At 41.4% G+C, this 27,688-nt stretch overlaps 1 protein-coding gene across 1 annotated transcript; it reads left to right on the forward strand.

Moving 5' to 3' along the window:
• The first annotated feature begins 7,876 nt into the window (after positions 1–7,876).
• Positions 7,877–26,267, forward strand: F11R (F11 receptor). Its single transcript, XM_006173948.3, has 10 exons — positions 7,877–8,180; positions 21,906–21,974; positions 22,141–22,248; positions 22,463–22,609; positions 22,808–23,010; positions 23,183–23,285; positions 23,406–23,513; positions 23,736–23,748; positions 24,042–24,090; positions 24,225–26,267. Exons 1-10 carry the CDS (start codon positions 8,120–8,122, stop codon positions 24,258–24,260), a joined length of 897 nt encoding a protein of 298 aa, XP_006174010.2. The 5' UTR covers positions 7,877–8,119; the 3' UTR covers positions 24,261–26,267.
• Positions 26,268–27,688: the final 1,421 nt, after the last annotated feature.

Raw genomic sequence — 27,688 nt, forward strand, 5'->3', positions numbered from 1 at the left:
CCTAAGTAGACCCTACTCCTTCCTGACCCTGGCCTTTACTCACCATCTTCCCTGTTTGGGAAGCTTCCAGCCACTTTTGTACCACTCTGAATTTCATAAGAATTAGAAGAATGTCTTTGGCAGGGTGCTCGCTGTCTTTATCCAGAGGGCTTTGAAACTGAAGGAAAAGGGAGAAAAATAACCAGATAAAATTATATAACTAATCCATGAAGGACACAAGAAGCGGGAGAACACTGGGTAAGGCACACACCTCTATGTAGCACTTAATCACGCTGTATTACAGCTTTCGTGGTTCTTCCCCTTTGGACTGAGTTCTTTAAGAGGTAGGAGTGTTCATTTTTGTATGATCAACAATTAAACCAGAACTGGACATATAGGAGGTACTCAATAGATGTTAAAGTTTTATTGAGGTATTTAGTAATTCCCAGAGGGGAAAATGCAAGGGGAGAAGTTGGGAATAATTCTCACAAATGGTAACATGTTATTTTGTGAAGAGAAAAAATTTTATTTCTTTCATTTTCTTTTTATTGACGTAGAGTTGATTTACAGTGTTGTGTTAGTTTCAGGTGTACAGTAAAGTGATTTAGTTTTGTATATATTATATATATACTTTTTCAGATTCTTTTCCATTATAGGTTATTACAAGATATTGAATATAGTTTCTTGAGCTGACCAGTAGGTCCTTGTGCAAGTTACTTTTGAACTGTTCTAATTCTCACTTTCCTTATCTGTAAAATGAGGGTTAAAAGACATCTCTTTGGATGGTTGTGAGAGTTTACTGAGTTAACATATGTAAAGGGCCCACTAAATAAAATGGATGGATTTAAAGATGTATATATGAGTAAATGCAAGATGATATATAAAATAGCATAGATATCATTGAAACTTGATGGAAGGGAACTTATGACTGGCAGTGGGAAATTTTTAAAAGATAATATATTTAATAGAATAGTCACACATCATAAGTGTGTGGCTTGTTGACTTTTCACACACTCACTCAACCACCACTGTGGTCAGAAAACAGAAAGCTTCTACATGGCAAAAGCAAACAAACAAAAACAAACAAACATTCAAAAGTCAAGTCAAAGTCAAAACTGGGGGAAAAATTCAACTCATAGTATATGCAAAGGGCTAATTACTGGAATATATAAATGGATAAGAAAAAGACAACTATCCCAATTAAGAAATGAGCAAAACAAATGAAGAGACAGTTCACAGAATACTCTTAAACCTACAAGAGTGCTCAGCTCACTCATAATAAGAGATATGCAAATTAAAACTAAATTGATGTTTCAATTTACATTTATAGATTAGCAAAAATTCAAGTGTTTTATAAAACACTTTTGGCAAGACTATGGAAAAATAGATATGCTAATAGATTGTGTAAACATAATTGGTACAACCTCTGTGGAGGTCAATTCAGTCAGTATCAATCAAAATAACTGCATATACTCTTTGACCCAGCATTCACATTTCTGGAGATTTATTGTACAAATAAACTTGCATCCATGTGAAATTATATATGTGTGTATGTGTTTTTCTATTACCTTATTTATACTAGCAAAATGCTGGAAGCAGTCCAGGTGTCTAAGTTAAAACTGGCTAAATAAACAACAGTGTAAGCATACAACTAGAACATTATATAGCTGTAAAAAAAGAATGAGGAAACTCAGTGTCCTTGCAAAGGATCTCTAAGACACATTGTTGGGTGAAAAAGAAATGTAATATGCTATCCTTTGCATAAAAAAACAGGTAAGATAATATAAATACATATTTATAATTGCTCATGTTAGCAAAAAGAAACTCTGGAAGGACACAGACAATTAGTAAAAAGCCACTCCCTGAACACCTCTTTAGCATCCTTGTTGCTTCCTCCATTCAGGTGCTTAGGAAAAATCCTAACTGTGGTCAAACACAATTAACCCGTTACTCTCCCTGCTGTCAAAAACAGCTGGAGTAAATTCATACCATCTTGACTGGTCTCTTTTTGAATTTAAGTCCAAAGTATCTAGTGGGCACTTAATACTGCTCACCAGTCCTAATACACTTCCCAAGTATGTTCAGTTTCTGTCTCCACTTCTCCCCACTCTTCAATCTCCTAAACTTCCCTTTTTCCTCTGTACTTTTAGTTAATGACTTTACATCATACTCCAGAGACAGAAGAAACCAGACTGAATTTTCATCATCTTCCAACCAACAAATGTACCATAGGCTTCCCTCCTGTTATGATAGATGGTTGTCCCTGCTCCCCTTTGACCTTCAGTTTGAGCTCTGGATCCCATTTACTCAATGGCATAGTACTGTGAGAGGGGAGAGTATAGCTCAGTGGTAGAGTGTGTGCTTAGCATGCACAAGGTCCTGGGTTCAATTCCCAATACTTTCATTAAAAAAAAAAAAAGAAAAAAACAACCAATTATTTCCCCCCAACCGAAAAAAAAAAAAAAAAGTGAGAGAGAGGGAATCAGAACAAAACAAACAAAAACCTTGGTACTACAACTATCCCCTCTTTTTCATCACCGTTAATTTTTTCCTTTCTATGGGATCATTGCCATTAGCAAGCACTCATCTCCATGTAAACAAAATACCTACTCTGCCTTCATCCAACAGCCTTCCAGCTGCTGCTCCTTTTTACTGCCCTTCTCAGCAAAATCTCTCCTGAACTGACTATAGTAACAGTCTATATTTCCTCAGTTTACATCTCTCCTCAGCCTACTCCATACAGGTTTTATTGTCTACTCCACTACTCCATCGAACCATGAACAATATACACGGATTAGTTATTAGAATGCGTGATAATAGGAAGGGGGCATGCCTCTGACCTAGGTGCCTCTTTTTTGGTGAAGGCAGTTCCCAAAGAGGCCAACAGCTGAGGAAATAGTTCTTCATTTCTGAAGGGGAGTCTGGGTAGCACATCACAGCACCCATTACAGTATGTTTTTATGTGCAGAAAACCCTACATTCCAAAAAGGATAAAAGAATTTTTTAAAAAGTCAGGGCTAAGGGAAAAATTGAATAGCATAGTCAGATGAAGTCAGGATAAGGTCAGATGGAATGAGAAATGCATGTCAGTTTTTGAACTCCAAAAATTTGGATTGCAAATTTGGGTTTGGTCTTCCTAGAGACTAAAGCCAAATGACTAACAAGATTGATTATAAAATGTAACGGTATCCATACAACCAATACATGAGAGAAGCACAGCATTTCTCAACAGGAACCTCTGGAAATATCTATACCCAGAGAGCTATTAGTGCACCATGCCAGCTTGAAAAGAGGTCACTTAAGGATTCTGTTTGCAACTCTGCCCTTGTTCAACATTTTAATTAACTTATTGGATTGGGTCATAGACAGCAGGTTTATGAAACTTCCATATAACACAGATTCAGATGCTACTGCTAATACACTATATGACAGAATCAAGATTTATATTTAATATTCCCTTTCAAGATTTTCTACCTTACAGACAACCTCACTGGCCTGAAATGTACAAAGTCAGCTTAAAAAAAAAAGACTACAGAAAACAAATGTCAATGACAACGACATTTAAAATTTTATTATTTCTTTAATCAACTTTATGGGACAAGGAAACTGATGACTATCAAATTATTTGCATGCTCCAAAATTACTTTGATTCTTTGTAAATATAAACATAAATGCTATAGAGAAATAACTAGGATGCATGCTGTTTATATTTACTTTTTTCATTTACTAATAATCATTAGCATTATTTCATGTATACTTTTCTGTATATTAATATGCTTTTCTATATATTAATTCATTTTCAAAACAACAAAAAAAGATACAAATGTATGTATGTATATGCATGACTGGGACATTGTGCTGTACACCAGAAACTGACACATTGTAATTGACTTTACTTAAATCAAAAAACAAAAAAACCCCAAAAAAACAAACAAAAAAGAAATTGTGTAGGGATAAATGCAAAATGTACTTTGGTTAATAACAATTGCATAAATATAGTATGTAAGAGACCTGATTTAATAGTAGTCCAAGTGAAAATAAAGACTTATGGGTTTCAGTTTGCTGCAAATTGACTATAAGTAACTTAATAGTTACAATAATATTAATGTTATTAATTATTAATCCTATAATATTAATAAATATTTGCAAATGCATTATTTTTAAGGTACATTAATCATTCCAAATTTATTTTTACTATTTTTTTTATTGAAGTATAGTTGATTTACAATACTGGGTTCATTTCAGTTGATTTACAATATTGTTTTCATTTCAGATTTACAATATTGTATTCATTTCAGTGACTAAGTTATTTTTTTTGATTATATTCCATTATAGGTTATTACAAGTTACTGAAAATAATTCCCTGTGATGTACAGTAACTCCTTATTGCTTATATATTTTATATATAATAATTTGTATCTGTTAATCCTATTCTCCTAATTTGTCCCTTCCCACCTTGGTACATTTGCAAATGTATTCTTTTTTAATTGAAGTATAGTTGATTTACAATATTATACCAGTTTCAGCTGTACAGCATAGTGATTCAATATTCTTAAAAATTATACTCCATTTAAATGTATTACAAAATAATGGCTCTATTTCCCTGTGCTGTACAATGTATCCTTGCTGCTTGCCTATTTTATACATAGCAGTTTTCATCTCTTAATCCCATACTCCTATTTTGCCCCTCTCCCCACTGTATACACTAGTTTGTTCCCTGTATTGTGAATCTGTTTGTTTTGCTATATACATTTATTTGTTTTATTTTTCAGATTCCAAAAGTGATAAAATACAGTGTTTGTCTTTGTCTATCTGATTTATTTCACTAAGCATTGTACTATTTGCATCCATCCATGTTGTTGCAAATGGCAGAATTTTGTTCTTTTTGTGGCTGAATAGTATTTCAGTGCATGTATATGTGTGTGTGTGTGTGTGTGTGTGTGTGTGTATACACATCTTCTTTATCCATTCATCTGTTGGTGGACATTTAGGTTGCTTCCATATTGTGCCTATTGTAAATAATGATGCTATGAGCATTTAGGTGCATGTATGTTTTCAAATTAGTGTTTTCACTTTCTTTCGATATATGCCCAAGAGTGGAAATGCTTGATTAAATGGTAGTTCTATTTTTTGTTTTTTAAGGAACCTTTATACTGTTTTCCATCCTGACTGCACCAAATTATATTCCCACCAGCAGTGTAGGAGGGTTCTCTTTTCTCCACATTCTCACCAACATTTGTTTTTTGTAGACTTTTTGATGATAGCCATTCTGGCAGGTGTAAGGTGTAAGGTGATATCTCATTGTGGTTTTGATTTGCATTTCTCTAGTAGCAATGTTGAGCATCTTTTCATATTCTTGTTAGCCCTTTGTATGCCTTTTGTGGAAAAATATCTATTTAGGCCATTTTTAAAAGTGGGTTGTTTATTTTTTTGATATTGAGTTGTATGAGCTCTTTGTATATTTTGGATATTAACCTCCTACTGATCATATCATTTGCAAATATTTTCTCCTATTTAGTAGGCTGTCTTTTCATTTTGTAGATGGTTTCCTTTGCTGTGCAAAATCTTTTAAGTTTAGTTAGGTCCCATTTGTTTATTTTTGCTTTTATTTCTTTTGCCTTAGGGGACAGATGAATAAATATATAGCTATGACTTTCTGTCAAAGAGTGTTTTGCCTACATTATCTTCTAGGAGCTTTATGGCTTCAGGTCTTACATTTGGGTCTTAAATCCATTTTGAATTTATTTTTCAATATGGTATGAAGAAATGTGCCAATCACATTCTTTTACATGTAGCTGTCCAGTTTTCCCAGCACTACTTATTGAAGAGATTTTTTTTTTCTCCATTGTATATTCTTGTCTCCTTTGTCATAGATTAATTGACCATAAGTGTGTGGATTGCAAATGCATTCTTAGACTGTAAATAAGAGTGATGAAAATAGCTATCATTTCAGTACTGAAAATGTACCAGGCCCTGTGCTGTGCATATTACATCAGTTATATTATTTAATTTTTATTTTGCTATAAGATAAGTCATATTACCATCATCATAACTGCCTCCCAGATGGAGAAACTTTCAGAGAGATGTGAGCTGGCCAAGGACAGATAACTAGTTGGGAACTGAGTTCGAACTGAGATCTGTCCATCCCATGGAGAGATAGTTTCTCCAATGCCTATATGAAGACTACTTGAAGGTTATAAAGATGTTTAGCTTAGAGAAAGAAAAGAGGCTCATAATAAGTATCTTAAAATACTTGAAGGAAGGTCTGTCATGGGTAAAGAACAATGAGACATTTTGTATAACTCCAGAGAGCGTTGCTTGAAAGTTACCAGGAAGCAGATTCCAATTTTGTTGAAAGGATATTTTAACAATTACAAATTGTTAAAAAAGCAGAATGATCTGCCTTGAGAATTTTTAGAAGAGTTTAACCAGAGGATGTATAAACTCTTGGTAGTTGTGTGGGCCTTTCTGTGAAGGGTGAGAGGATGCCCTAAATAACCTCTAAGATGACCCTTCTACCTAAAGACTAATCAGCCTAAGAGTTCCTTTAAACCCCTCCTCAAGTTCCCCCATCTTAAAATTTTCTCTAACAATCACAGCCCAGAGTGATTGGTCCCTTCTCCAAGCTCTTCTCTCTGTTCCTTTTTACTCTCATACTTAACTTCACATGTATGTCTTTATCTCCAAGGGTTTAAATTTCCTTGAGAGTAAAGAACAGAGGTTAGACATGGCAGGCACCCAAGTATTTGTTTCAATTTAGTAATACGAAGTTTCTCTTTTGGTTACGTACTGTTCTGTTTCCTGCATTAGTCTTGGAAGTAGATTGTAAACCATTTGAAGTCAGGGATTGTGGATTATATTTATTTTGTCTTCCCTCACAGCACCCAATAGGTGCTTGATAAACATTACTTTAAGTTGGGTGGAGCCAAAACTAGGCCTTTGGCCCAAAGGAATGAGAACAAAAGTGAAAGAAGCGAAAGGTCAAAGAATATCACTGTTTTGGATACAAGTCTGGATATTTTACTTGCAATGAGATAAGGTTCAGGAATTTTTCCCACAGGCAACCTGGATATACTAAGATCAGTTAAAATTAAATCATTATAAATAGAAACTAGTAATAGTAACTATGTTGAACATGAATTTCAATTAAAAATGACTTAACAATATCAATATTAAGAGAAAGCTTGAGTATCAACATAGTACAAAGAGGGCTTAGTGTGACTCAACTATTAGTCACAGTGAGAAGATAAATAACTCTGAAATGCAGGGGGCTCTGCTGACTGATCAAACATGTGTAAAGGACATATCCACAGTCACTCACAGTGTTTATAGAGTATCTGTAGGTCAGTTTGTATAATTGGGTGTGTTTGGTAATGTAATCCTGCTTTTCCTACTATTGAACTGAGTGTTCCCTTCCCCTGCGTTTTCCCTTTCTTTTTCCTTTCCTCCTCTTTCTATAGCCCAACTCTCAAAGCCCCTGAGTGCTGCGAATGGAGTCGACAGAGGAACATGTTTTGGGGGTAATGTCAAGATATCATTTCACTTCTCTCCTGGTCTTCTCCCCCACCCTCTCATATTAATATATGTGGTTTTCAGTTACCGAAGGACGGGACCAGGGTTTCTGCAGCACCCAGCAATTTACATTCGAACAACCAACCAAATAAAACCAGGCCTATCTCTCGCAGGTCCCACTGTACAATCCCTTTCCCTACCTCCTCCTTTAAGATGGTCCTCTAATCTTCCAGCTCCAACTCAGAATCCAGCCAGTCGGAAAGTCCCTACTTCAGGAACGCCGCCCAATCAGGGTGCCCTCACCTGCAGAAGGTGAGGCATGGGTCTCCTTACACGACCGTCTCCGGGGCCAATCAGAGGCGGCTCGAGCTTGGAAAGGAGCCAATCTGCCCCAGTAGGGAGTAGTGGGCGGAGTTTTACCTGGCGACGGTGAATCGCTCAGTGGAGCGGCGGCTCCCTCCACCAATCGGAATGTGCAGAGGCGGGTGCTGACCAATCGGGCGTGGAAGGAAGGGCGGGGCGGGGGCTCAACCTGGCGGCTGGAGTTTAGTCCCTGCGCTGCTGTGGGAGAAGCTGTGTCTGTTCTCAGGGCTCCGGCGGCCGCCGTCTTGTTGGGATCTTGCTCGTGATGGGGACAATGACGAAAGCTGGCTGGAAACAGTTGCTTCTCTTCACGTCGGTGATCTTGTGTAAGTTCCCGGAGTTTCGGGAGAAACCCGTGGGTCTAGTCAGAGGTTAGAGGGAGGCGCTCCCCACACCTCTTGCCGGGCAGAGGGGAGGGGTTCAGAAACTAGCCCGCCTCACCCTCCTAGTCCTCTTTGCCACCGCTGGCTCGTCCCTCTTCTTTCCCCTCCCCCTTCCCCTGGTGTGTGGCTGGCTCCCCTCCCCCACATCGGCGAATAGTGACCCCTCCTTTTAACACCCACCAGTTGGGAGCTGCCCCTTCCACATATTAACCATAAATAACGGGGAGGGGTGGGTTCCCCATTCCTCCATCCTCATTTACTGATGAGGGCCAGTGGGCCTGCCCACAAACACCCACACAGCCCGGATCACGCATCTGGGAAGGGCCATCCTGCCCCTCCGACAGGCATCCAACATCCGCGAACAACCCGGGAGAAGTCGTGAGCCTCTCATCCCCTTACTCCCTCGGCCCCTGGATACTCTGTTTCTGTTTCTCTGAAGTGTCCTCAGAAAATCTAATGGAGGTGGGGTGGAAGTCTCTTTAGCTTTCCTCGGATCTTTGGGTTGCTGTGGTTACTCTGGAAAAAGTGTCTGGGTGCAAAATCTGAAAAAAAAAAAAAAAAAAGAAAAGAAAATTGACATCTGAAATTTCTCAGAGCACAGCATTCAAAGTTCCTTTCTAGAATAACTACTTCAAGAGAGCTTAATAAACTTTGTTAACTGAGTGGCTATTCCCAGGAGGAGGACCTGTCTTCTGGTTGGCTGGATCGTTCTCAGAGCCAGAACTCTCCGCTTCCCCTGGCCATGTTTGAGAGTTTTTGTTTCCTTTGTAAACTCCCTTTCCTGTGGAACAGTGAGGCTCACTCGCTGGGACATGCCTCTGTCTATAGATATGTTTGTGCCTGGCTGAATGTATGGTTTGTGCCTTAGTCTACCTATGTTTGCACCTGTACGCTTATCTCTGATTCTTGAGTGTCTGCATGTGTGCTTCTGTGGATGATTGTATCAGTATGTGATCTGCAAGAATCTCTGTTTTTCCCTCAAGGTCCAGGTTTTAGGAAGTGTAAAAGAAATGAACGATTACAATCAATATTGGTAGTTATAAGGTAATTCACTTCACTTAATTTGAAGGGGTGCCATTAGATAGATGGATTGACTACCCCTTTGTCCCTAATAACAAAAACATTAAGCCTTGGGGTGGACTGGACGAGTGACAAGTCTAATCCTCTCTCTATTGTACAGATAAGGAAACAGGTACAAAGAGGGGAAATGACTTTGCCAGACTGACAAAAGGACCTGGGAATGGAACCAAAGTCTCCTGACTCAATTCTCATTTTCCACTCCTGGGTCCAGCATCTCAGTCACCCTGTGTCACAGGAACCAGCATATCAAACATCAGTTTGGGATACTGCTACAGTGTCCCTATCTTATCTACCTTTTTCAATTTTTCTTTCCAACTAGATTTTTTTTCTTCTCTCACTTCTCCCTTTCATTCTACTCCTCTATTTCCCTTTTTTCTTCAAGTACCATTCTTTTCCTCCCCCATTTACTTCTGCCTGTATAAGCTTCCTAGAGCTGCATCCTTTCCCCCTTCCTCTTTCTTCCTTTTCTCTACCCCTCATTTTCTATAATAATCCCACAATAATCAAATACTGGTGTTGAATGTGTTGTGATACCACCCTTCTGAGCTTGGGAATGTCTGCTAGTCTGTTCAGGGACTTGAGAAACAATGGTTTAGTGGAAGCTTGAGATGAAGCCGCAATAGCTGGACGGGACAGTAAATCCTGGGAAGTAACATGTCCAAGAGATGGAGGAACTGACCGTTTCACATTTAAATAGGGCTAGACCTGAGGGGAACAATGTGATTAGTACAATGAGAATGGAAATAGAACCCACCTGGGTTCTAGCTTGGTTTTCTGCCTTATTTGTGATTTTAGGCTAGTAACTCAGTCTTTTCATCTGTAAAACAGGAGCAATAATACTTGTCCTGAGGATCCACCAGGATAATAGCTATATTACATATACATGAAGGGATTATTATTGGGCAGCTATTATCCCCTTTGGATTTTGTGAGGATGAAAGAATGCTGTCCCTAGTGGAGCAGGTCAAAGGAAGCAGGGAGAGACACTGCTAGATTCCAAATGGCAAGAGTGAAAAAGTTGGGGCTCTTGGGCATCTAGTCTGCCTCTGGGATGTTGGAAGTACATATAGGATGCCCACGTGTTCTTCCTCCTCCCTTCTGGGTTGCTCCTCATTGTAAGCTCTGCCTTCAGGGAGGAAGAACAAAGGATTAAGTAAAGACCCAAACCCAGTCTGGGGAACCTAGTGGAGAGGAGGGCCTGAGCCTGCAGGGACAGGAATTGGAGACTAAATGCTGGGAAAACTGGGCTTGGGAAAAGCAAAACTGGTGACCGAGAGTACTATCCTCTCCCTCCCCCACTTCGAGAACCTGTGCTTAGAAAAGTTTCCAGCCATCTCCCAGGTGGGAAGAGGCATTTCTGTTTAACAGTAGAGTGTGGATAGGATGATTTGGTGTAACCACAGGGAAGGAAGAGGAAGCCTAGGCTAGAACCCTGGTTTTTGCATACACCCTCTTTACATGAGTTGTTGTGTCCTGACATTCTGGGACATTCTGGGAGACATTCTGGGAGGGAGGAACTGCTGCCCTGTGTCTGGTTCAGTGGGTGAGTCCTGGTGTTTGTTACTGATATTTCTGACTCAAGCCTTTCTAGCTTTGCTGTTCAGGCTTAGACTTACCTCAAACCATTGATTGGTGAGTCACTCCTCCTTTCCCCTCCCTCTACTGGGGGGTTGAATTTACTCCCGGGAAAGAATTGTTCCCTCGAAACCAGAACCTAGAAACTAGTGACAAACTAGTGACGCAACAAGTTGGAACCAGGAAGAGAGTGAGTGGAATTCCAGTGTCTTGACCTTTCCTACCTGGCTCCAGAACACTTTCTCTTCATATTTCTCTTTGGTTTCTTTGCGATCTGTGCTTGCCTGGGGTCTCCAGCCTAGTTTTGGTTTGGAGTAGAGCTGCTGTAATTAAAAAAAAGTTTTTTTATTTAGAGTATGTTAATACATTAATGTGGTTTGAGAATCAAAATTATATTAAAGGAGTGGAAATATCACTCCTACCCTCTTCCTGTTTACTCTGTACCTCCCCTATTTTCCTATGTATCTTTCCAGTGTTTTGTTACACAGATATCAGTGTATATAAATATATATCTCTTTCTTTTCCCCTTTCTTGCACAAAAAAAGGGCACACTATATACGTTCTACTGCATCTTGTTTATTTCACTTAGAATACACTGGAGATCTTGTCATATTGGTGTTGTGGCCTTGGCCATCAGGATATTCCACCCCCTCCCCTGCTCTTCTCCCCAGGTCACCTGGGTCAAGGGGCCCCTGTTCTGTGGATACAGAGATGGCTGACAGTTCCACTCAAAGATAGATTTAAAAGCTACGCACATTTTATGTGATAGATTAGGAAATAATGGAGCTTGTTTTTCACATCTGTTAGCATTGAGGAGAGACCCTGGGGATCTCTGAATTCAGATCTGCTTCCTCTTTAGAGGGTCAGGAAATACCTGGATGGCCACTTGTCAGTTGTAATTGGGGAAGAGGTTTTACTGTTGTTCGGGGCTTGTGAGAAGCAATGTGAATGGATGCATACCGGAGTTTTCCAGGCATTGAAAACTCAGAGTTCATCTGCCTGGGACTCCCTGATAAGCAGTGTTTCTGTCTAAAGTCTGCCTGGTGTCATTTGTTTTACAGTGTGGGGGTAGGACTGGAGGAAGCAGCTGGTTGGCAGGAAGTTTGATGCCAGGCCCCTGGAGGGAGCCCTGGGCAGGCAGGCACAACCTTCCTTTGTGATAGGGACATGGGTGGGGGAGGAGCGCTGAGCAGGTAGAACTGGAAATTCTGCTGAGAGAGGGCAGGAGGGAGCAGTGGAGTGAAAACTCTCCTGTCCTACCCTGCCATAACCACTTTCTGCCATCATCGGAGGGCTGTGCCAGCTGAGCGACGTCGCTGGAAGTGCAGCCAAGGCTGGCTGTTTAGTCCCAGCCCAGCCTGCTGTTGGGCTCACAAAGCCTTCCTCTTGCCCACGCATTCCTTGTCTGTCCCACCCCAACCTCTAGGAGTGAGTTCAGTCTTTACAGGGTGAATGCTGTGAAGGAAAGTGCAAACCGGGGGTGGAAGCCCTGGGTGCAGGTTTTAATTGTATTGCAATGTCAAATGCATTTGTTAATCCAATAAACATTGGTGTTTACTATATTCTGAGCACTGTGCTAGAGATTAGGGATTAAAAAAAAAAAAATGAATAACATCTACTATCCAGAAACTCTGAGGGGAGCCAGAGGTATTGTAACAATCAGCCCAGGAAGTTAGGTAAACTATGAGCATGCTGTAGCTGGGGGCTTTCCGAGGCTTTGGCTCATTTCCCTCTTCTGAGGCTCCAGCTCCCTGACAGCTGGAGAGTCCTATGAGGCTCATCTGCCTAGAGGGCAAGTTTGAATGAATCCTTAGAGAGAACCTGAGAGGCTGGCTGGCTGGCTAGCTTTCCTCTTTTCTCTTTCTCCTTCTCCTCCTTCTCCTCCTCCTCTTCTTTTTCTTCTTCTTCTTCTCCTCCTCCTTCTTCTTCGAATTAAAATAAACTCATAGCATGAAAGCAACTTAAGGAGAATTCTAATAATTAACAGGATGCATAGGGAAAACAAAGGTTTCTTAAAGCAGTAGAAGGAACTATCTTTTCTGTTGTGGGTTTGACCTACATGTACCAGGGATGGTAGATGGTGGGTTCTGTCAGGTGTCTGGACACCTCCACCCTCTGTGACGACCTTCTCATCACAGCATTGCTTCAAGGGGGCAAAGCACAGTGCTAGGAGCAGGGGACGATACAAACGTAATTTGGTTTCTCTGTTCCCCAGTAACTACGGACATGGACATGTATTGACTAAGTAGAATACAGGGCAGAGTGTGCCAGGGACTGTCATCACAGTACAAATGTTTGGGGAATGCAGAAGGAAAGAGTTACTTTTTAAAATGATAGGTTTTTTATGAAGAAATGATAACATGCTTAATGTGGAAAAGTTGAATAACAGGAATATAGAGAAAATAAAATCACATGTCATCCTGTTATCTAAACACTGATTGCTGGTTTTTTTATTCTAGTCTTTCCTCTTTGAATAAATGTGTGGTGTAAATGACCTGTGCAAAATATATCAGGAAAAATCAAATGGCTGTTTGGTAACACTGACCTTTCCTTAAACCTTGACTCTGTGGGCAGAAATTGATTAGGGCTCACGTCACACCAGCTCAATGGAAATCCATAGATATTGATGTTTAAACCAAACTTGTGTACTAATACTGCTTTGAGCTGTGGCTGATTTGTCAGATTAGGTAGGAATCCCAGTGGGAAAAACAAAACTGTGTTATGGGTCCCTTCTCATTTAGGTTATTAGTTAATGACTGAATATTAGTTTTAGGTGAGGTAGTTGACTACCTGCATGACAGAGAGGGTAAATATTCTACGTGCTGTCGTATGGTAGCACGTTGTGGTAAACCTTGACTCTCTGTGTGTGTGTATGTGCGCGCATGTGTATATACATATATATATATATATATATATATATATATATATATATTTTAAGCAAAGTATTCTTTAAAAAAAATCCATCCTCTAGTATTCTACTGTATGGCTGTACTGTAATTTACTTAACTGCTCACCTTTTGTTGAGCATTTAGGTTTGTTTTTTTTTTTACCTTTGCTGTATGAAATAACATTAAATTATCCTTATACACATATCTTAAAGCTTGCCTTTGATTATTTTCTTAGGCTATATTCCTAGAAGTTGGGGAGAGATTAATATTGGCTGGGGAAAGGCATGATGGATCAAGAGACATTGGAACAGGATCTTGAAGGTTGAATGGGATTTCTTTGCTTGTCAGATGGAGATGCTGTGTAGTAGCACAGTAGTTTTGGAGACTTAGAATTAGGCAGGCTTGGGTTAGGATTCCCATCTTGTTTGTAGCTGTGTGATTTTGGGCAACTGCTAAGCCTCAGTGTTCTCATCTATATAATGGGTTGATAACAATAGTACTTGTCTCACAGTGTTTTTGGGAGAATTTAATGAGACAATGCATGTGCTCTTGTTTCTTCCTGCCCTCTTTCTATCCTTGAAGTTTATCGGATTCACATACACTGTCCAGGATCTTGATAGTGTAATAACCTCCTATTTCTTACTCAACTGTTACTTCATTTCACCTTTGAACTTTTATTTAATCATTCTGCGCTTCCTGTTGTGCCACTATTTGGATATTTCCTGTTATTCTTTATCATCCTTCCTTTCTTTTTGCCTTTGTTTTTGCTTGTCCTTTCTGCCTTTGTTTTATTTTTCTTTCCTTCTTGTGATCTGTCTGATTTTTTTTTCCTCCTTAATTCACTCTTTCCCACTCTTTTTTCCTTTAAATTAAAACATTTAATACATACTGGGCTATTACACAAATGTAGAACATAGGAAAGAAAAGCTGCCTGTATTCTCATCTCTCAGATAATATGTACTTTCAAGTGTTTGGAGTCTATTCTTAGAAATTCCTTTATGTGTATACTCAGATTATTTTTATTATTTGTAAGAATAGGATCATATTCTACCTATTGTTTTTAAACTTTGGATACATTTCTATGCCAGTACTAATTGATCTATCTTGACCTTTGGGACGGCAACTTTTTTTTTTTTTTTTTAAACATAGTTGTGTGATGTATCATATCCTGGAGCCAGATTACTTGGGTTAGGAGCCCAGCTCTGTGACCTTGAGCAAATTACTTAATTTCTGTGTCCCAATTAACTCACATGTAATATGAGAGCAATAATAATATTTATCTCATAGCATTATTGCAAGGATTAAATGAATTAAACCTATAAAGGACTCAGAAGAGTACCTGGTACATAATATTCAAGAAATGTTAGCTACTATTATTTTATTCATGCTATTATTTTATTCATTTGGTCATGCTCAGTAACATATGTCTAGAATTTAGATAAACTTATTTAAAAGTATAGGACAAAATTTGCAAAGATCTTCAAGAGTTCTGCTGATTTCAAAAAATTATTTATTTACTTTTGTTGAGGTCTAATTGGCATACAACATTATTTTAGTTTTAGGTATACAACATAATCATTGATATTTATTGACGAACGATCACCACAGTAAGTCTGTATTCATTACCATACATAGTTACAGAATTTTTTTTCTTGTGACTAGAACTTTTAAGATTTACTCTCTAAGCAACTTTTAAATATGCAATACAGTATTAACTACAGTTGCGATGCTATACATTACATCTCCACGTCTTATTTATTTTATAACTGGAAGTTTGTACCTTTGACTATCTTCACCCCTTTTGCCCACTCCTCCACTCCTCACCTCTGGCAACCACCAATCTGTTTTCTATATCTATATCCTTAGTTTTGTTTGTTTGTTCTTGTTTTTGTTTTGATCCCACATATAAGTGAGATCATATGGTATTTGAATTTCTCTATCTGACTCAGTTCACTTAGCATCCATATTGTCACAAATGGTAAGATTTCATTTTTATGGCTGAATAACATTCCATTGTTTGTATATACCACACCTTCTTTATCCGTTCATTCATTGATGGACACTCAGGATGTTTCCATTTCTTGGCTACTGTAAATACTACAATGAACATGGAGGTACACTTACCTTTTTGAGTTAGTGTTTTCATTTTCCTTGGATAAATATACATAAGTGGCATTGCTGGATCATATGATAGTTCTATTTTTAATTTTTTTCCTTTGGTGGGGGGAGGTAATTAAGTTTATTTATTTATTTATTCTTAAAGGAGGTGCTGGGGATTGAACCCAAGACATCATGGGTGCTAATAAGCATGCACTCTACCCCTTGAACTATACCCTCCCCGCTATTTTTAATTTTTTGAGGAAAATTCATATTGTTTTCCATGGTGGTTTTACCAGTTTACATTCCCACCAACATGATGTTTGCATGAGGGTTCCCTTTTCTCCACATCCTCATCAACATTTGTTATTTCTTGCCTTTTTGATAATAGCCATTCTAACAGGTGTGAGGTGACATCTCATTGTGGTTTTGATAATTAGTGATGTTGAACATCTTTTCATGTATCTGTTGGCCATTTGTATGTCTTCTTTGGAAAAATATCTATGCAGAACCTCTGCCAATTTTAAAAACAGATTGTTTAGGTTTCTTTGTTTGGTTTTTGTTTGTCTTTGCTATTGAGTTGTATGAGTTCTTTATATATTTTGGATAGTAACCCCTTATCGGATGAATGAGTTGAAAATATTTTCTCCCATTCTGAGTTTGCTTTTTCATTTGGTTGGTGGTTTTCTTTGCTGTACAGAATGTTGATTCTTTCATTGTGCAGAAATGTCATCATGCTTACTGGAATCAAGGCTGTAGTGACTGGAGATTCAACCAGAATGCCCACTGCTGATGCCCAAGTTAAGCCTTTGTATTGGTCTGCATGGACTTTCATAACAAAATACCAAAGATTGGGTGGCTTAAACTGCACTCATTTATTTTTTCACATTTCTAGGGTCCAGAAGTCCAAGATCACTGTGCCGATAGGGATGGTTTCCTCTGAATCCTCTCCTTGGCTTATGAGGCCTGCCCACTTGCTGCCTCTTCACGTGGTCATGCCCTCTATGCACGAGCAGCTTTGGTGTCTCCTTGTAGAATGACACCAGTCGGATCGGATTAGGGCATGTCCATTTTGACTTTAAAGGGGCCTGTCTCCAAACGCAGTCACATTCTGAAGTGCTGGCAGTTAGGGCTTTAACATATGAATTTTGAGGGAACACAGTTCAGTCTGTAACAACCATAAACCATTTGAAGGTCACCTCTGCAGAAAGAGCAGTGATTTAGCCAGGTGTCTCCTCAGATGACTTGGGCCTACTTGGAGTCTTGGGTTGTCTCTTGTGGTCATGAAACAAATGGGGGTGTTTTAAGTGGATTCACATCTTTCCCCCACTTTCTGCTGCTATTTTAGACCTTGTGGTAGAAAACCTCCTGGCACTTCTTCCACTTTTGTCTCTGCACACTTCCCCTGCATGTAGGAAACAAGCCTCTACTATCATGCGTGCAGACACCTACAGACACACTGAAGTCTGGGTATAGAAGTCACTCCCTTTAGCAAAATGACAGGTGGAAATCACTCCTGTGCAGAGAACTTTAATTCTGTTTCATAACTATGAAGGAAATTTAAAAACAATTACTTTTTAAATATGAAGCTAAGTTAGAATGCTCCTCATCCCCCACCCCCCTGAGAACTAAACAGTTAAAAAACAAAACAAACTTTTGCTAGCATCCACATTTTTAAAAGATTGAATCAAGTTTGTTTTTCCTTCATTTGGATGTGCCCCATCTGCCAGTTTGAAAAATGGGCTTATCTTTTATAGATAAACCTTAACACGTAGATGTTATAGTGAATGGTCTGCTGTGACCTAATTTGTTAAAGCTCTATTTTGTTCCATGTCAACTTGTACCAGGCATCATGCTAAGTGCTGAGAGCTCAGAATGATAAATTAACACGTGGTCGCTGCTCCCTGGGGGTTGACTGTCTGATGAGGGCAGACATACATGTGCAGAGATGATGTCATTATAATATGAGAAGAGCTTTGACAGTATTTTGCTGGGGAAGAGAACTTAACTTGGTTATGGTGAGGACTGGGGTTGGGGTAGGTCATTTCCCAGAAAGTAACATGGATGAATGGCTCATGGCCAGACAGAGAAAGAGGGGAAAGGATGTTCTACACAGGAGGAACAGCAGGAGCAAAGGCAGAGACTGTGAGATAGCATGTCCTTGCTGGGATTGTAAGTAGTTTTGTATTGCTTGAGGGTAAACTGCAAGAGTAAAGAGGGTGATGAAGATGATAAGCTTGTCACCAGGTCAGATAGTGATGAAACTCTTGCCTTGCTGAAGAATTTGAATTTTATCTAATAGGCAATGTGAAATCATTGAAAGCTCAAAGCAAGTTTTAGATCATTGTATAGTGTAGCCTAGCCTCTGGAACTGGACTGCCTTGTTTTGAATCTGCACCAATTACCTGCTCTGGACCTCAGTTTCCCAATGTAGAAAATAAAGGTGATCATAACAGTATCACCCACCTCCTAAGATTGTTGTAAAGATTAAATGATAGTCCATGTAATGTGCTTATAACAGTGCCTGGCATATAGTAAGTGCTCAAGAAATGTTAGCTCTTTCTGCAGTAGTGGGATGGAAGATGATTTGAGTGAATCAAGATTACACAAGACAGAGAAACCAGTTGAGAGACCAAATACAATTCTTCAGGTGATGACAGCAGTAAAAAATGGCAGTTGGGTATGAATAGGAGGGGCCAACTTTGAGAGAGATTGGGGAGATGGCATTGTTATGTTTGGTATTCGATTGACTACTAATTTGTACGTGTGTACAGCATGCCAAGTGTAGGTCCAAGTTTAAGTGTGAAAGCAGGGGCCATGATGAGGCAAGGGAAAATCTAAAATAGATGAGGAGAATGGGTGGGAAACTGAGTGTTCTGATATAGATGCGATACAGTGATGGAAAGCCCTCAGCTCTGCTGGTCTATATATGAAAGTTCTAGAAAAGAGTTAGCTTTTCCAAGGCAGTTACAGTGATAGAGGAGAGATGGTTTGGTGGGCTGGGATGTAAGCATTTTTCAGGCAGTATTTATATGTATATGTCTTAACTGAAGAAAACGCTGAGGTCAGAAAAAGAAGTATGGACAGAAGGACGGATGGGCAGATGATGATAATTATAAGATTTGTGCTTCCTGTTGGTCAGACACTGTTGTAAGCACTTTATTTGTATTAGCTTGTTTAACTCTCAACAACAGCCCTTTAATGTAGAAACTGTTATTATCCCCATTTTACAAAGGGGCAAACTGAGGTTCAACATGACTAAGTGGCTTGCCCGGGTCACACAGCTCTTAAGTAACTGGAGCTGGGATTTGAATGCAGGCGGTCTGGTACCAGAGGCTTGATCAGGAATGTGAAGGGGAGTACAATTGAGGATGGCGGCTGTGTCCTGTGGTCCCCAGGAAGGAAGGACATGGTAGTGAGGCTGGACTTGACTCGTGGTGTGATAGGCATTCACAGAACATTTTGAGTATTGCAGTCAGGCCGCAGGCACACGTGGGCAGTCCTGCATGGTCAGAGGAAGGTGGGAAGGCAGTGAGGTGAAGGGCCCTGTATTTTAAACAAGAGGAGCCTGGATTAGGTAACAGCAGTCAGAATTAATGAGAGGGGGAACATGCTTGTTGCTCAGTATGTTTGTGTATATATGTGATATCATTCCTGAACGTGTTTTAGATGGGATAACCTGAGAGGATTCAAAAAAGAACTTTAGCTAAAGTCAGAAGTGATGCAGAAATGATCACCAAATTCATATGCTGTGATTTATTTATTTTCTTTTGGGTAGCCCTTTATTCCAAAGGCTAGTTTTTAGTTTAATTAGAAGCTCTTCTTTATTTGGGTGTTGTCATAGGTTGGGTTCCTGGGATGCTGACTCTGAGATGTCAATTATTGTACCAAGACATTCATTAGGGAGTGCTCTTGGGATCCACACCTACGGAAAGGAAGCAGGATTGGGCAGAGGGAGAAGCTGAGTTGCACTGTAGTCCCAACAAACCCTCAGCCTACTCCTCAGGGAGCTTGAAGCAGGAATAGCCCTTCAGTGTTGTCCCAAGCTGGGGAGTTGGCCATAGAGCAGGGGCATGTGCCCCCTCCTCTCATTGATCAGGCATTGTATGCCACTGCCCAGCCCCTGCCTGGTGGGAGGCATAGCCCTGAGCAAGACAGTGTTCTGGGTCTCCTCAAAGACAGCTGATAGAGAAAGCTGACTTGGCCAAAAAAAAAAAAAAAAAAAAAAAAAAAATCAAAGCATTTCATTATCTGCGTTCTTGATGAGAGCGGAGTCAGTGACTTCGGCGTCCTCAGTTTTCATTTTAGTAAAGGCTATTTGGTTTAATTTCTGTACCTGTTATTACATTTGATTATAGATTTGACATTGAAATGTACTGCCAAATATACAGATACAAGGTAATATTATTTAGAAATAATTATAGATACAATGAACCTTTTAAGAGAGTGACATTTTATTATATACTTTAACTCTGTTAAACCAGCACTTTTCTGAGCAACTGCGTTGTGTGTAAAAGTATGGCATAATAAGGGAAAAAGGGAGGTATAGCAGTAACCCATATGCTAATCTCAGCTTTGACACTTCCTAGCTATGAAAACTTGGACCAGCCACTTAACCTTTTATTTGTTCATTTGTTTGCTTATTTATTTATTTAGGAAGAAACTAGTTTATTATTTCATTTCATTTCATTTATTTATTTTTACTGAACACAACATTTTAGGCACTCAGTTTTCTCATTTGTAAAACGGGAGAGAGAATACTTATCCTGACTAATTCAGTGTTGTTGTATCAAATTGAAATAAATGTATATGAATGTACTCTCTAAATATTTAGGCCAAAAAAAAAAGGGGGGGGGGGCGTAGAGAAAAGAAAAGAGAAAGAAACAAGAAAAGAAAAAGAAAAAAGAACCTAAAGGACTTCAAAGAACATCTAGTTCAAACCCTTCATGTTTCAGATGAGAAGAGGGAGCCTCAAAGGTCAAGAGACCATATTCAGTGATGTGAGTAATTTAATAAAGGAAAAATGTACTTACTTTGAACAGATGTACTTACATTTATCTAAAGAAGACAGGAATTTGCTTAAAGCTATAAATAAAATATCCTTCATGAGGCTGAGCTTTGAAAGCATGAATGAGAGTAATTGTGTAAGTGCGGCTTGGTATCTGTATCACGCCATCCCAGACCCTGTCACTGGTGCTTATTTTGGAATGCGTGGGCCCCTCCTGTGAACCCTGTTGCCTCCCTCCCCCATGTTATTTAATTAACCTTGTCTCTCCTCACCTCTTCTCTCCGCCTCTTCCCCACACTACCTTTTCTTTCCCTTCTCAACTGAGCAGGAGGAAATTCTAATGAGATAATCTGAGCCCCCGTCTGGTCCTGACTCCATCTCAGAACCAGCTGTGTGATCTTAGACACGTTTCTTTGCTGCAGTTTCTCCTGTAAAACTGGGATGATAATATTTGTCCTGCTGACCTGTCATGCTTGTTTCAAGGATCAAATGATATAATGTATGTGAAAACACTTTAAAAAGCACAAAATGCCCTACAATTGTTGAGTATTATTATTATCCCATTATTGCTCCTCCCTTTCCTTCCCTCCCTTGCCTCCAGCTTTGCTGGCTTCCTGCCAGGATTGTTTGACAAGTGACTGCAATTATTGGTTGAGAAGCTTTCTCTGAACCATGAAATGTCATTTGGCAAGCAGCTCTTGGACTAGTAGGAATCTAATTAGATTATTGGGAATCATAGAGGGGGGAAAAAAAAGAAGTTGCATTTGAAAGAAACATTTTATTTCCATTGATAAAAGAAACATTGGCCTGCAATTGTAGCGAAAAGCATGTAAAGAAGATACTTAATGTATTGGTGAGAGGGTATGAGACCCTAGAGGAGCTTGAATCTCTTGAATCCCTTTATGCTGGGATCTCAGCTCAGAGAGTCCCAGCCCTCTAAGCCCCAGCAGCTGGGATTGCTCTTCCCTCTCCATAGCATCTCTCTATCCACCCCTGATGGACCCACCTCTCTTCTTCTCAGGCTCCCTGGCGTTGGGCAGGGGTGCAGTGTACAGTTCTGAACCAGAAGTCAGAGTTGCTGAGAATAAACGTGAGTTGGGAGGGGCTGTGGAGGGTGGCAGAGGTCGAGGGGGAAGGGAGGTGAGCAGGTGCAGACCCCTGGGGAACCTCCAGCCCAGACTGTGGTTTGAGCCCATTTCTCATCTTCTCCGTTTGCTGCTGTTCCTTCCTCCCACTCACGTTGATCCTGTCTGCAGCTGCCACGTTGTCCTGCTCCTACTCGGGCTTTTCTTCTCCCCGAGTGGAGTGGAAGTTTACCCATGGTGACATCACCAGCCTCGTTTGCTACAACAACAAGATCACAGGTGAGTTGCTCCATCTCCTTCCTGACTGCCTGGGTTGTAGAAGGGTTGAGTGTACCTGGATTCCATGGGAGGGACTCACCCTGGGGCTCAAGACCTCCCATTGCCATCCCATTGCCAAGGAAGAGGGCCCTTGTGCCTTGGGTGCCACCATCACCAGCTTCTCTTGGCTCTCCAGCTCACTCTGCTCCTGCCCCTGCTTCCTCTCTCCTGGCAGCTTCCTATGAGAACCGAGTTACCTTCTCAGATAGTGGCATCACCTTCAGTTCTGTGACCCGGAAAGACACCGGGATGTATACTTGTATGGTCTCTGATGAAGGCGGCAACACCTATGGCGAGGTCACCGTCCAGCTCATTGTGCTTGGTACGTGCCACAGGTCTTCTGTGTGGGCTTGCAGTCAACTGCTTTCCTAAACCTTAGCAGGCTCTGCTAAGCTTTGGAGCTCACTGAAGTAAGGGAGGGAGGCTAGAGCTGTTGGAAGGGGGGTGTCATCCTAGTTAGCTACTTTGCCTTCAGGCAGCCCTCCTGCCCCTGTGATCAGTACCTTCTCTCCCTTCCCAGTGCCTCCATCCAAGCCTACCATCAACGTCCCCTCCTCTGCTACCATCGGCAACCGTGCAGTGCTGTCCTGCTCAGAGAAAGACGGTTCCCCACCATCTGAATACTTCTGGTTCAAGGATGGGGTACAGATGCCTACGGAGCCCAAGAGCAACCGTGCCTTCAGCAACTCTTCCTATAGCCTGAATCACAAGACAGGGGAGCTGGTACGGATGGGGTCAGGGTAAAATGTGTGTGTGTGTGCACATGGTTATAGCACCCCTGATGGTGAGAAGGAAGAGCAAGCAACAAGGTGAACTTGATATTAGGGTCAGGAGACATAAAAGACAGGTACTTGGCTTCTTCAAGCAAGAAGCCAATATGTTTTCTGCCCTCCAGATCTTCGATCCTGTGTCGGCCTTTGATGCTGGAGATTACACTTGTGAGGCACAGAATGGGTATGGGTCACCCATGAGGTCAGACACTGTGCACATGGAAGCTGGTGAGTGAGACTGTAGTCGGGGCTTGAGCTCAGACCCGGGGCGGGAGCCGGGGTCTGCTTTGGTGTTTTCAGTACCGTAGTGTGCATTCAGGTGCCTGACCTCTCATTTATGTCCCACAGCGGAGCTGAATGTAGGGGGCATTGTGGCAGCTGTCCTTGTAACACTTATTCTCCTTGGAGCCTTGATTTTCGGCATCTGGTTCGCCTATAGCCGAGGCTACTTTGACAGTAAGTATTTACTCCCAAAGGCTCTCCTTTGTAACGTCCCCGTTTCAGGGCCTGGTTCTTGGCCACCTGAGTCCTGACCTGATGCTGAGCCTGTATGTGTCTGGTTATCTCCCAGGGAGTGCCAGTCACCCCTATCTCAGGGCTGAGTGCTAGATCCCCATCTTCCTGGCCGTGCTGTCTTATTTCCTGCTGACACTCATGGTCCCATTTCTTCTCTTTCAGGAGCAAAGAAAGGGTGAGTGAGCTTGCTGTCCTGGGGCTCTCTGAAGTTGAAAACCTGGATGTATATGGTTTGAAGCTGAGATGGGCCCAGGGGAAGGGGCTGGAGGCATAGGCAACCAGCCTGGTAGGGAAGATACCCAGATCTCTACCCCTGTCCACTGTGGCCATGGGCTTGTTCTTTCCCCACACCTCCCTACCGAGAACTCTGTGCTTCTGTGAAGTTCTCAGTCCTGGCCTCTGAAGTTAGCAAGCAGAGGTTAAGGTGAGGACCAGGGGACTGAGTGTCTTCTTCTGGCTTGTCTACAGGACCTCAAGTAAGAAGGTGATTTACAGCCAGCCCACTGCTCGCAGTGAAGTGAGTATGCCTGCCTGGGGATGGGGAGGGCCTCCTGGCTGGAATGAGGGGTTTCTAGCCTGTGTATATGTGTTTGGGGGGTTATCAGCTAAAGAAGGCTATGGAGACTTGACCTGGATGTTTTATTTCCCCAGGGAGAATTCAGACAGACCTCGTCATTCTTGGTGTGACCCAGGTCCAGCTCATCTCCTGTCCTCTGTGCTTGCCTTACTCAGGTGCTACCAGACTCTGGCCCCTGATGTCTGTAGTTTCACAGGATGCCTTATTTGTCTTCTAGCCCCTACAGGGGCCCCTACTTTTATCTTAGGATGTGTTTTTTTTTTTTTTTTAATAATGTCAGCCATGTACCCCTTCTTCTTTCCTCCCTCCCTTCCTTTCTCACCACTACTGAGTGGCCTGGGACTTGTTTAAAGCTTTCTTTTCCCACCCCTATGAGGGAGCAGGCAGGAGTCCTGAGTGATGCCTGCTGACTCCCCTTCCAAGTAGCCAGCAAGAATGGCAGGGCCCTCACTACCCACTGCACGTAGTGGTCCTCAGCTAAGGATCTTGAGTCTGGTCCCTTGGCTCCTTCCTCCTGTACTGAGGACCGGTACCTGCTGCTCTAGAGAGGAGACTGGAGACTGGGGCAGCTGAAATGGTCGTTGCAATGCAGCGTCAAGCCTCTCCGCCTCTGCAGCCTCCCGCCTTCCCATGGGAAGTGCCACTGGGATCCTCCTGCACTGTCCTCTTCCTGAACACAAGCAGACCCAGACCGACACCAACTGTGTCAGTGGGGAAAACGGGAGCCTTTGTTGTGGAAAGTACAGTAGGCTTTTGGGGGACGCTGAGCAGAAGAGTTTTTAGACCACTGATATGAAGAAAAGAAAGCTGGAGCTGGTAGCTCAAGCCATCACCCTTCCCTTGGCTGAAACACTGGAACAACTGGGCTGACCCTTTTAAGATGTGTCTGCAGGGTTTTGGAAATTGTGTAACAATCAGCTCTGCTGAGCTTTGTGTGTGTGTGTGTGTGTGTATGTGTTTGTGTGTGTGATCTTAGCTCTATGCTGAAATCGAGTGTGTGCTGGAGGGCTTCGTGGCTCTTTGGTGAGACTGTGTTTTTATGTGGGGATGGGAGAAATGAGATTCCTGGGCTCCTTAGTACAAATAGGAAAATCTCCAAAGCCCTGCTTCCCAGCAACCTGGGCTGGTCCCCGGATCCCTGTCCCACCCCTTCCTGGTTCCTGCCTTAAGGCGGAGGTTCTGAACACTGGACCTTCATTCTAGAGCCCTTCCTGTGCTGGGGGAGGGCATCCCAGGGGAAGCCTGCGCTGTGCTCTCGGTTCTACTTGGTCTGATCCACCCACCCCTCCAGCCTCTTCCACCCAGATGCACTGATAGACTTTCCGGAGGCTACAGGGAAAGTTGCTCTGGAGCCTGAGGCAGGATTTCTCAAATCTTTTCGAGAATCACTTTAGTAGTAGTTTAAAGTAGGAAGTACTATGTTTCGTGGGGTAGGTGTGAGTGACAGCAGGGATGAGCAGGGTAGACCTGCCTTGCACTGCTTTCCTCTTCCCACCCAGACCCTTCTTTGCCCTTGAGTCTGTTTCCCCCTCTGCTCCAGGCCTCCCTCCCCCCAGTCTATTTATTAACTAACAAGAGGACAGATAGGGGTCTTCTATGGATGATCATTTCTGCAGAGAATCCTGAGCACCACTTGGCCATGTTCTGTTCCCTGAGCTGGGAACCCCTCACAGAACTGAGTTTTCTTTTCAACAAGGATCCAGAAGGAAAAACAAAAACTAAATCAAACTGTCACGCACCAGTAAAAAATTAACTTTCCAGATGGAAGTGAAATCTAATTAGGCCATAAAAAATAGAGATTGTGAAACAGTTCAGTAAGAATGAGATTTTTGAAGTAGGTTTCAGTTTTGTAACATGATGGGGAGACACGGTGGGAGGGATGTGGAGAAAAGGCTGCAGGGAAGCAGAGGTGAGTCATAAGTCAGGGGCTCCTCAGTCTGAAGCAAGTGGTTCCTCCCTCCCTTCGTCACTGGTGAGGAGTGTGAGTCAGTTATTACTGCCTTGGAATTTATGGCTCCAGCTTACAACAACCCCTTTGAGTTGGAAAACACCTTGTCTGCTTTCATTTTAGAATGTCAAACCAAATTTTTGTAATAAATGTTTATTTTTCACATTGAGTTTGTTTAAATTCAGAAGTTCTATATTAAAAGAATTTGGATTCCCAGGGTGACTTGGACATCCAGAAATCTTCCCTTGTAGTCTTATTAACAGGGTAAGGATATCTGTCTACAGAGTCTGGTAGTTACATTTCAACTTAACTTACCATTGGCCTGTACTTAAATGGGAATGATTCAAATTGACATTTCCTACATTAAAGGGAGATTGGAGCTTGGGGAAGGGGGCAGTTCCACAGAGATTAGTGTTTTAGACATGAACCCAGCCCAATCAAGGATAAAATGATTGAGCATTAAGGATATGTTTGTTGTCCATGTCTTTACAGGATCTACAGGTCAAGGCCAGGAGTGGGGAGAAGTGGGAAGTGGGGTTAGTCCATTTCTGAGTGAAAAGACAGTATGTTCTGTGGGGTGTGGAGAGAGCTTAATAAAGGAGATAAACAAAGAAAAACTACAACTGGCACTACAGGAAAAAAAAAAACAACTAATTTTGTAGCTCCTCCAATAGATTGTCCCTTCTTTGGTACTAGTTCTAAAAATCTTGCATGAAATGGAACTTTTGTTTTTTGGTGGGAGAGGTGGGTAACTTGTTGAATAATTACTATCATCCACTAACTTATTTACTGGGTATTACTATTCTCAATTTACAGATGGGGGACAAAGTTACAGAAATGCTAAGTAGAACTTGCCCATGTTCACACAACCAGCACCAGGCAAGTGGTAGATCTGGATTCAAGACAGCTGGGGAAAGAAGGTTAGCCTTTGACCCCACAGTGACCCTGAATGAGAAAGCATGCGGGAGGAGGAGGGACTAGAGACAGAAGTGAACTTTTTCTGTAGATGTGACTATGTGGGAATTAGGAGAGAGGACATTGAAAGTAATGATGTCCACCTGGGGTTTTCTCTGAACAGTGACTATCCCAACAGCATCTACAGGCCAGAGTGAGACAATCAAATATGAAGCTCTTAATAAAGCGGAGGGCCTATGAGTGCCACCTTCTGGAATGAAGGATAAACTTCACTGCATTTTTACCAGTAACCCAGATGAAAAACAGGATGCATATATTTGTGGATGGCAAGGAGTTAGAACAGCAACTGCATCAGTTAGCAAAATGAAAATTCAGAAAGGTCTCAATAGGCAAGAATGACGAACTCCATCTAACAAAGTGAAATTCAGGAGTAAGATTCTGCCTTTGGGTCCAAAAAGCCAGCTCTTCTTGTATAAAATTGAAAAGATGTAGAATAGAACTAGAGAGGGACTCTTTGCTGATGGCATGATACCCCTGTACCAAGTTCTGTTTTAGGTGTCAAACTTTAAGATGATTACAGATGAATTAGGATATGTTCATAGAAAGTGATTTCGGTGGTGAAGGGACTTAAAACTATTTCATATAGAAACTTCTAAAAGAATCAATGTCAAGCCC

Source organism: Camelus ferus, chromosome 21, assembly GCF_009834535.1.
Source record: "Camelus ferus isolate YT-003-E chromosome 21, BCGSAC_Cfer_1.0, whole genome shotgun sequence".
In the NCBI taxonomy this organism is placed as follows: Eukaryota; Metazoa; Chordata; class Mammalia; order Artiodactyla; family Camelidae; genus Camelus; species Camelus ferus.

What these genes read in the sequence shown, in the direction of transcription:
- F11R (XM_006173948.3), top strand. Translation starts at nt 8,120, where the DNA reads ATGGGGACAATGACGAAAGCTGGCTGGAAACAGTTGCTTCTCTTCACG. An exon ending in CTTCACGTCGGTGATCTTGT is followed by an intron (nt 8,181 to 21,905) that starts GTAAGTTCCCGG and finishes TCTTCTTCTCAG; the next exon opens with GCTCCCTGGCGTTGGGCAGG. An exon ending in CAGAGTTGCTGAGAATAAAC is followed by an intron (nt 21,975 to 22,140) that starts GTGAGTTGGGAG and finishes TCCTGTCTGCAG; the next exon opens with CTGCCACGTTGTCCTGCTCC.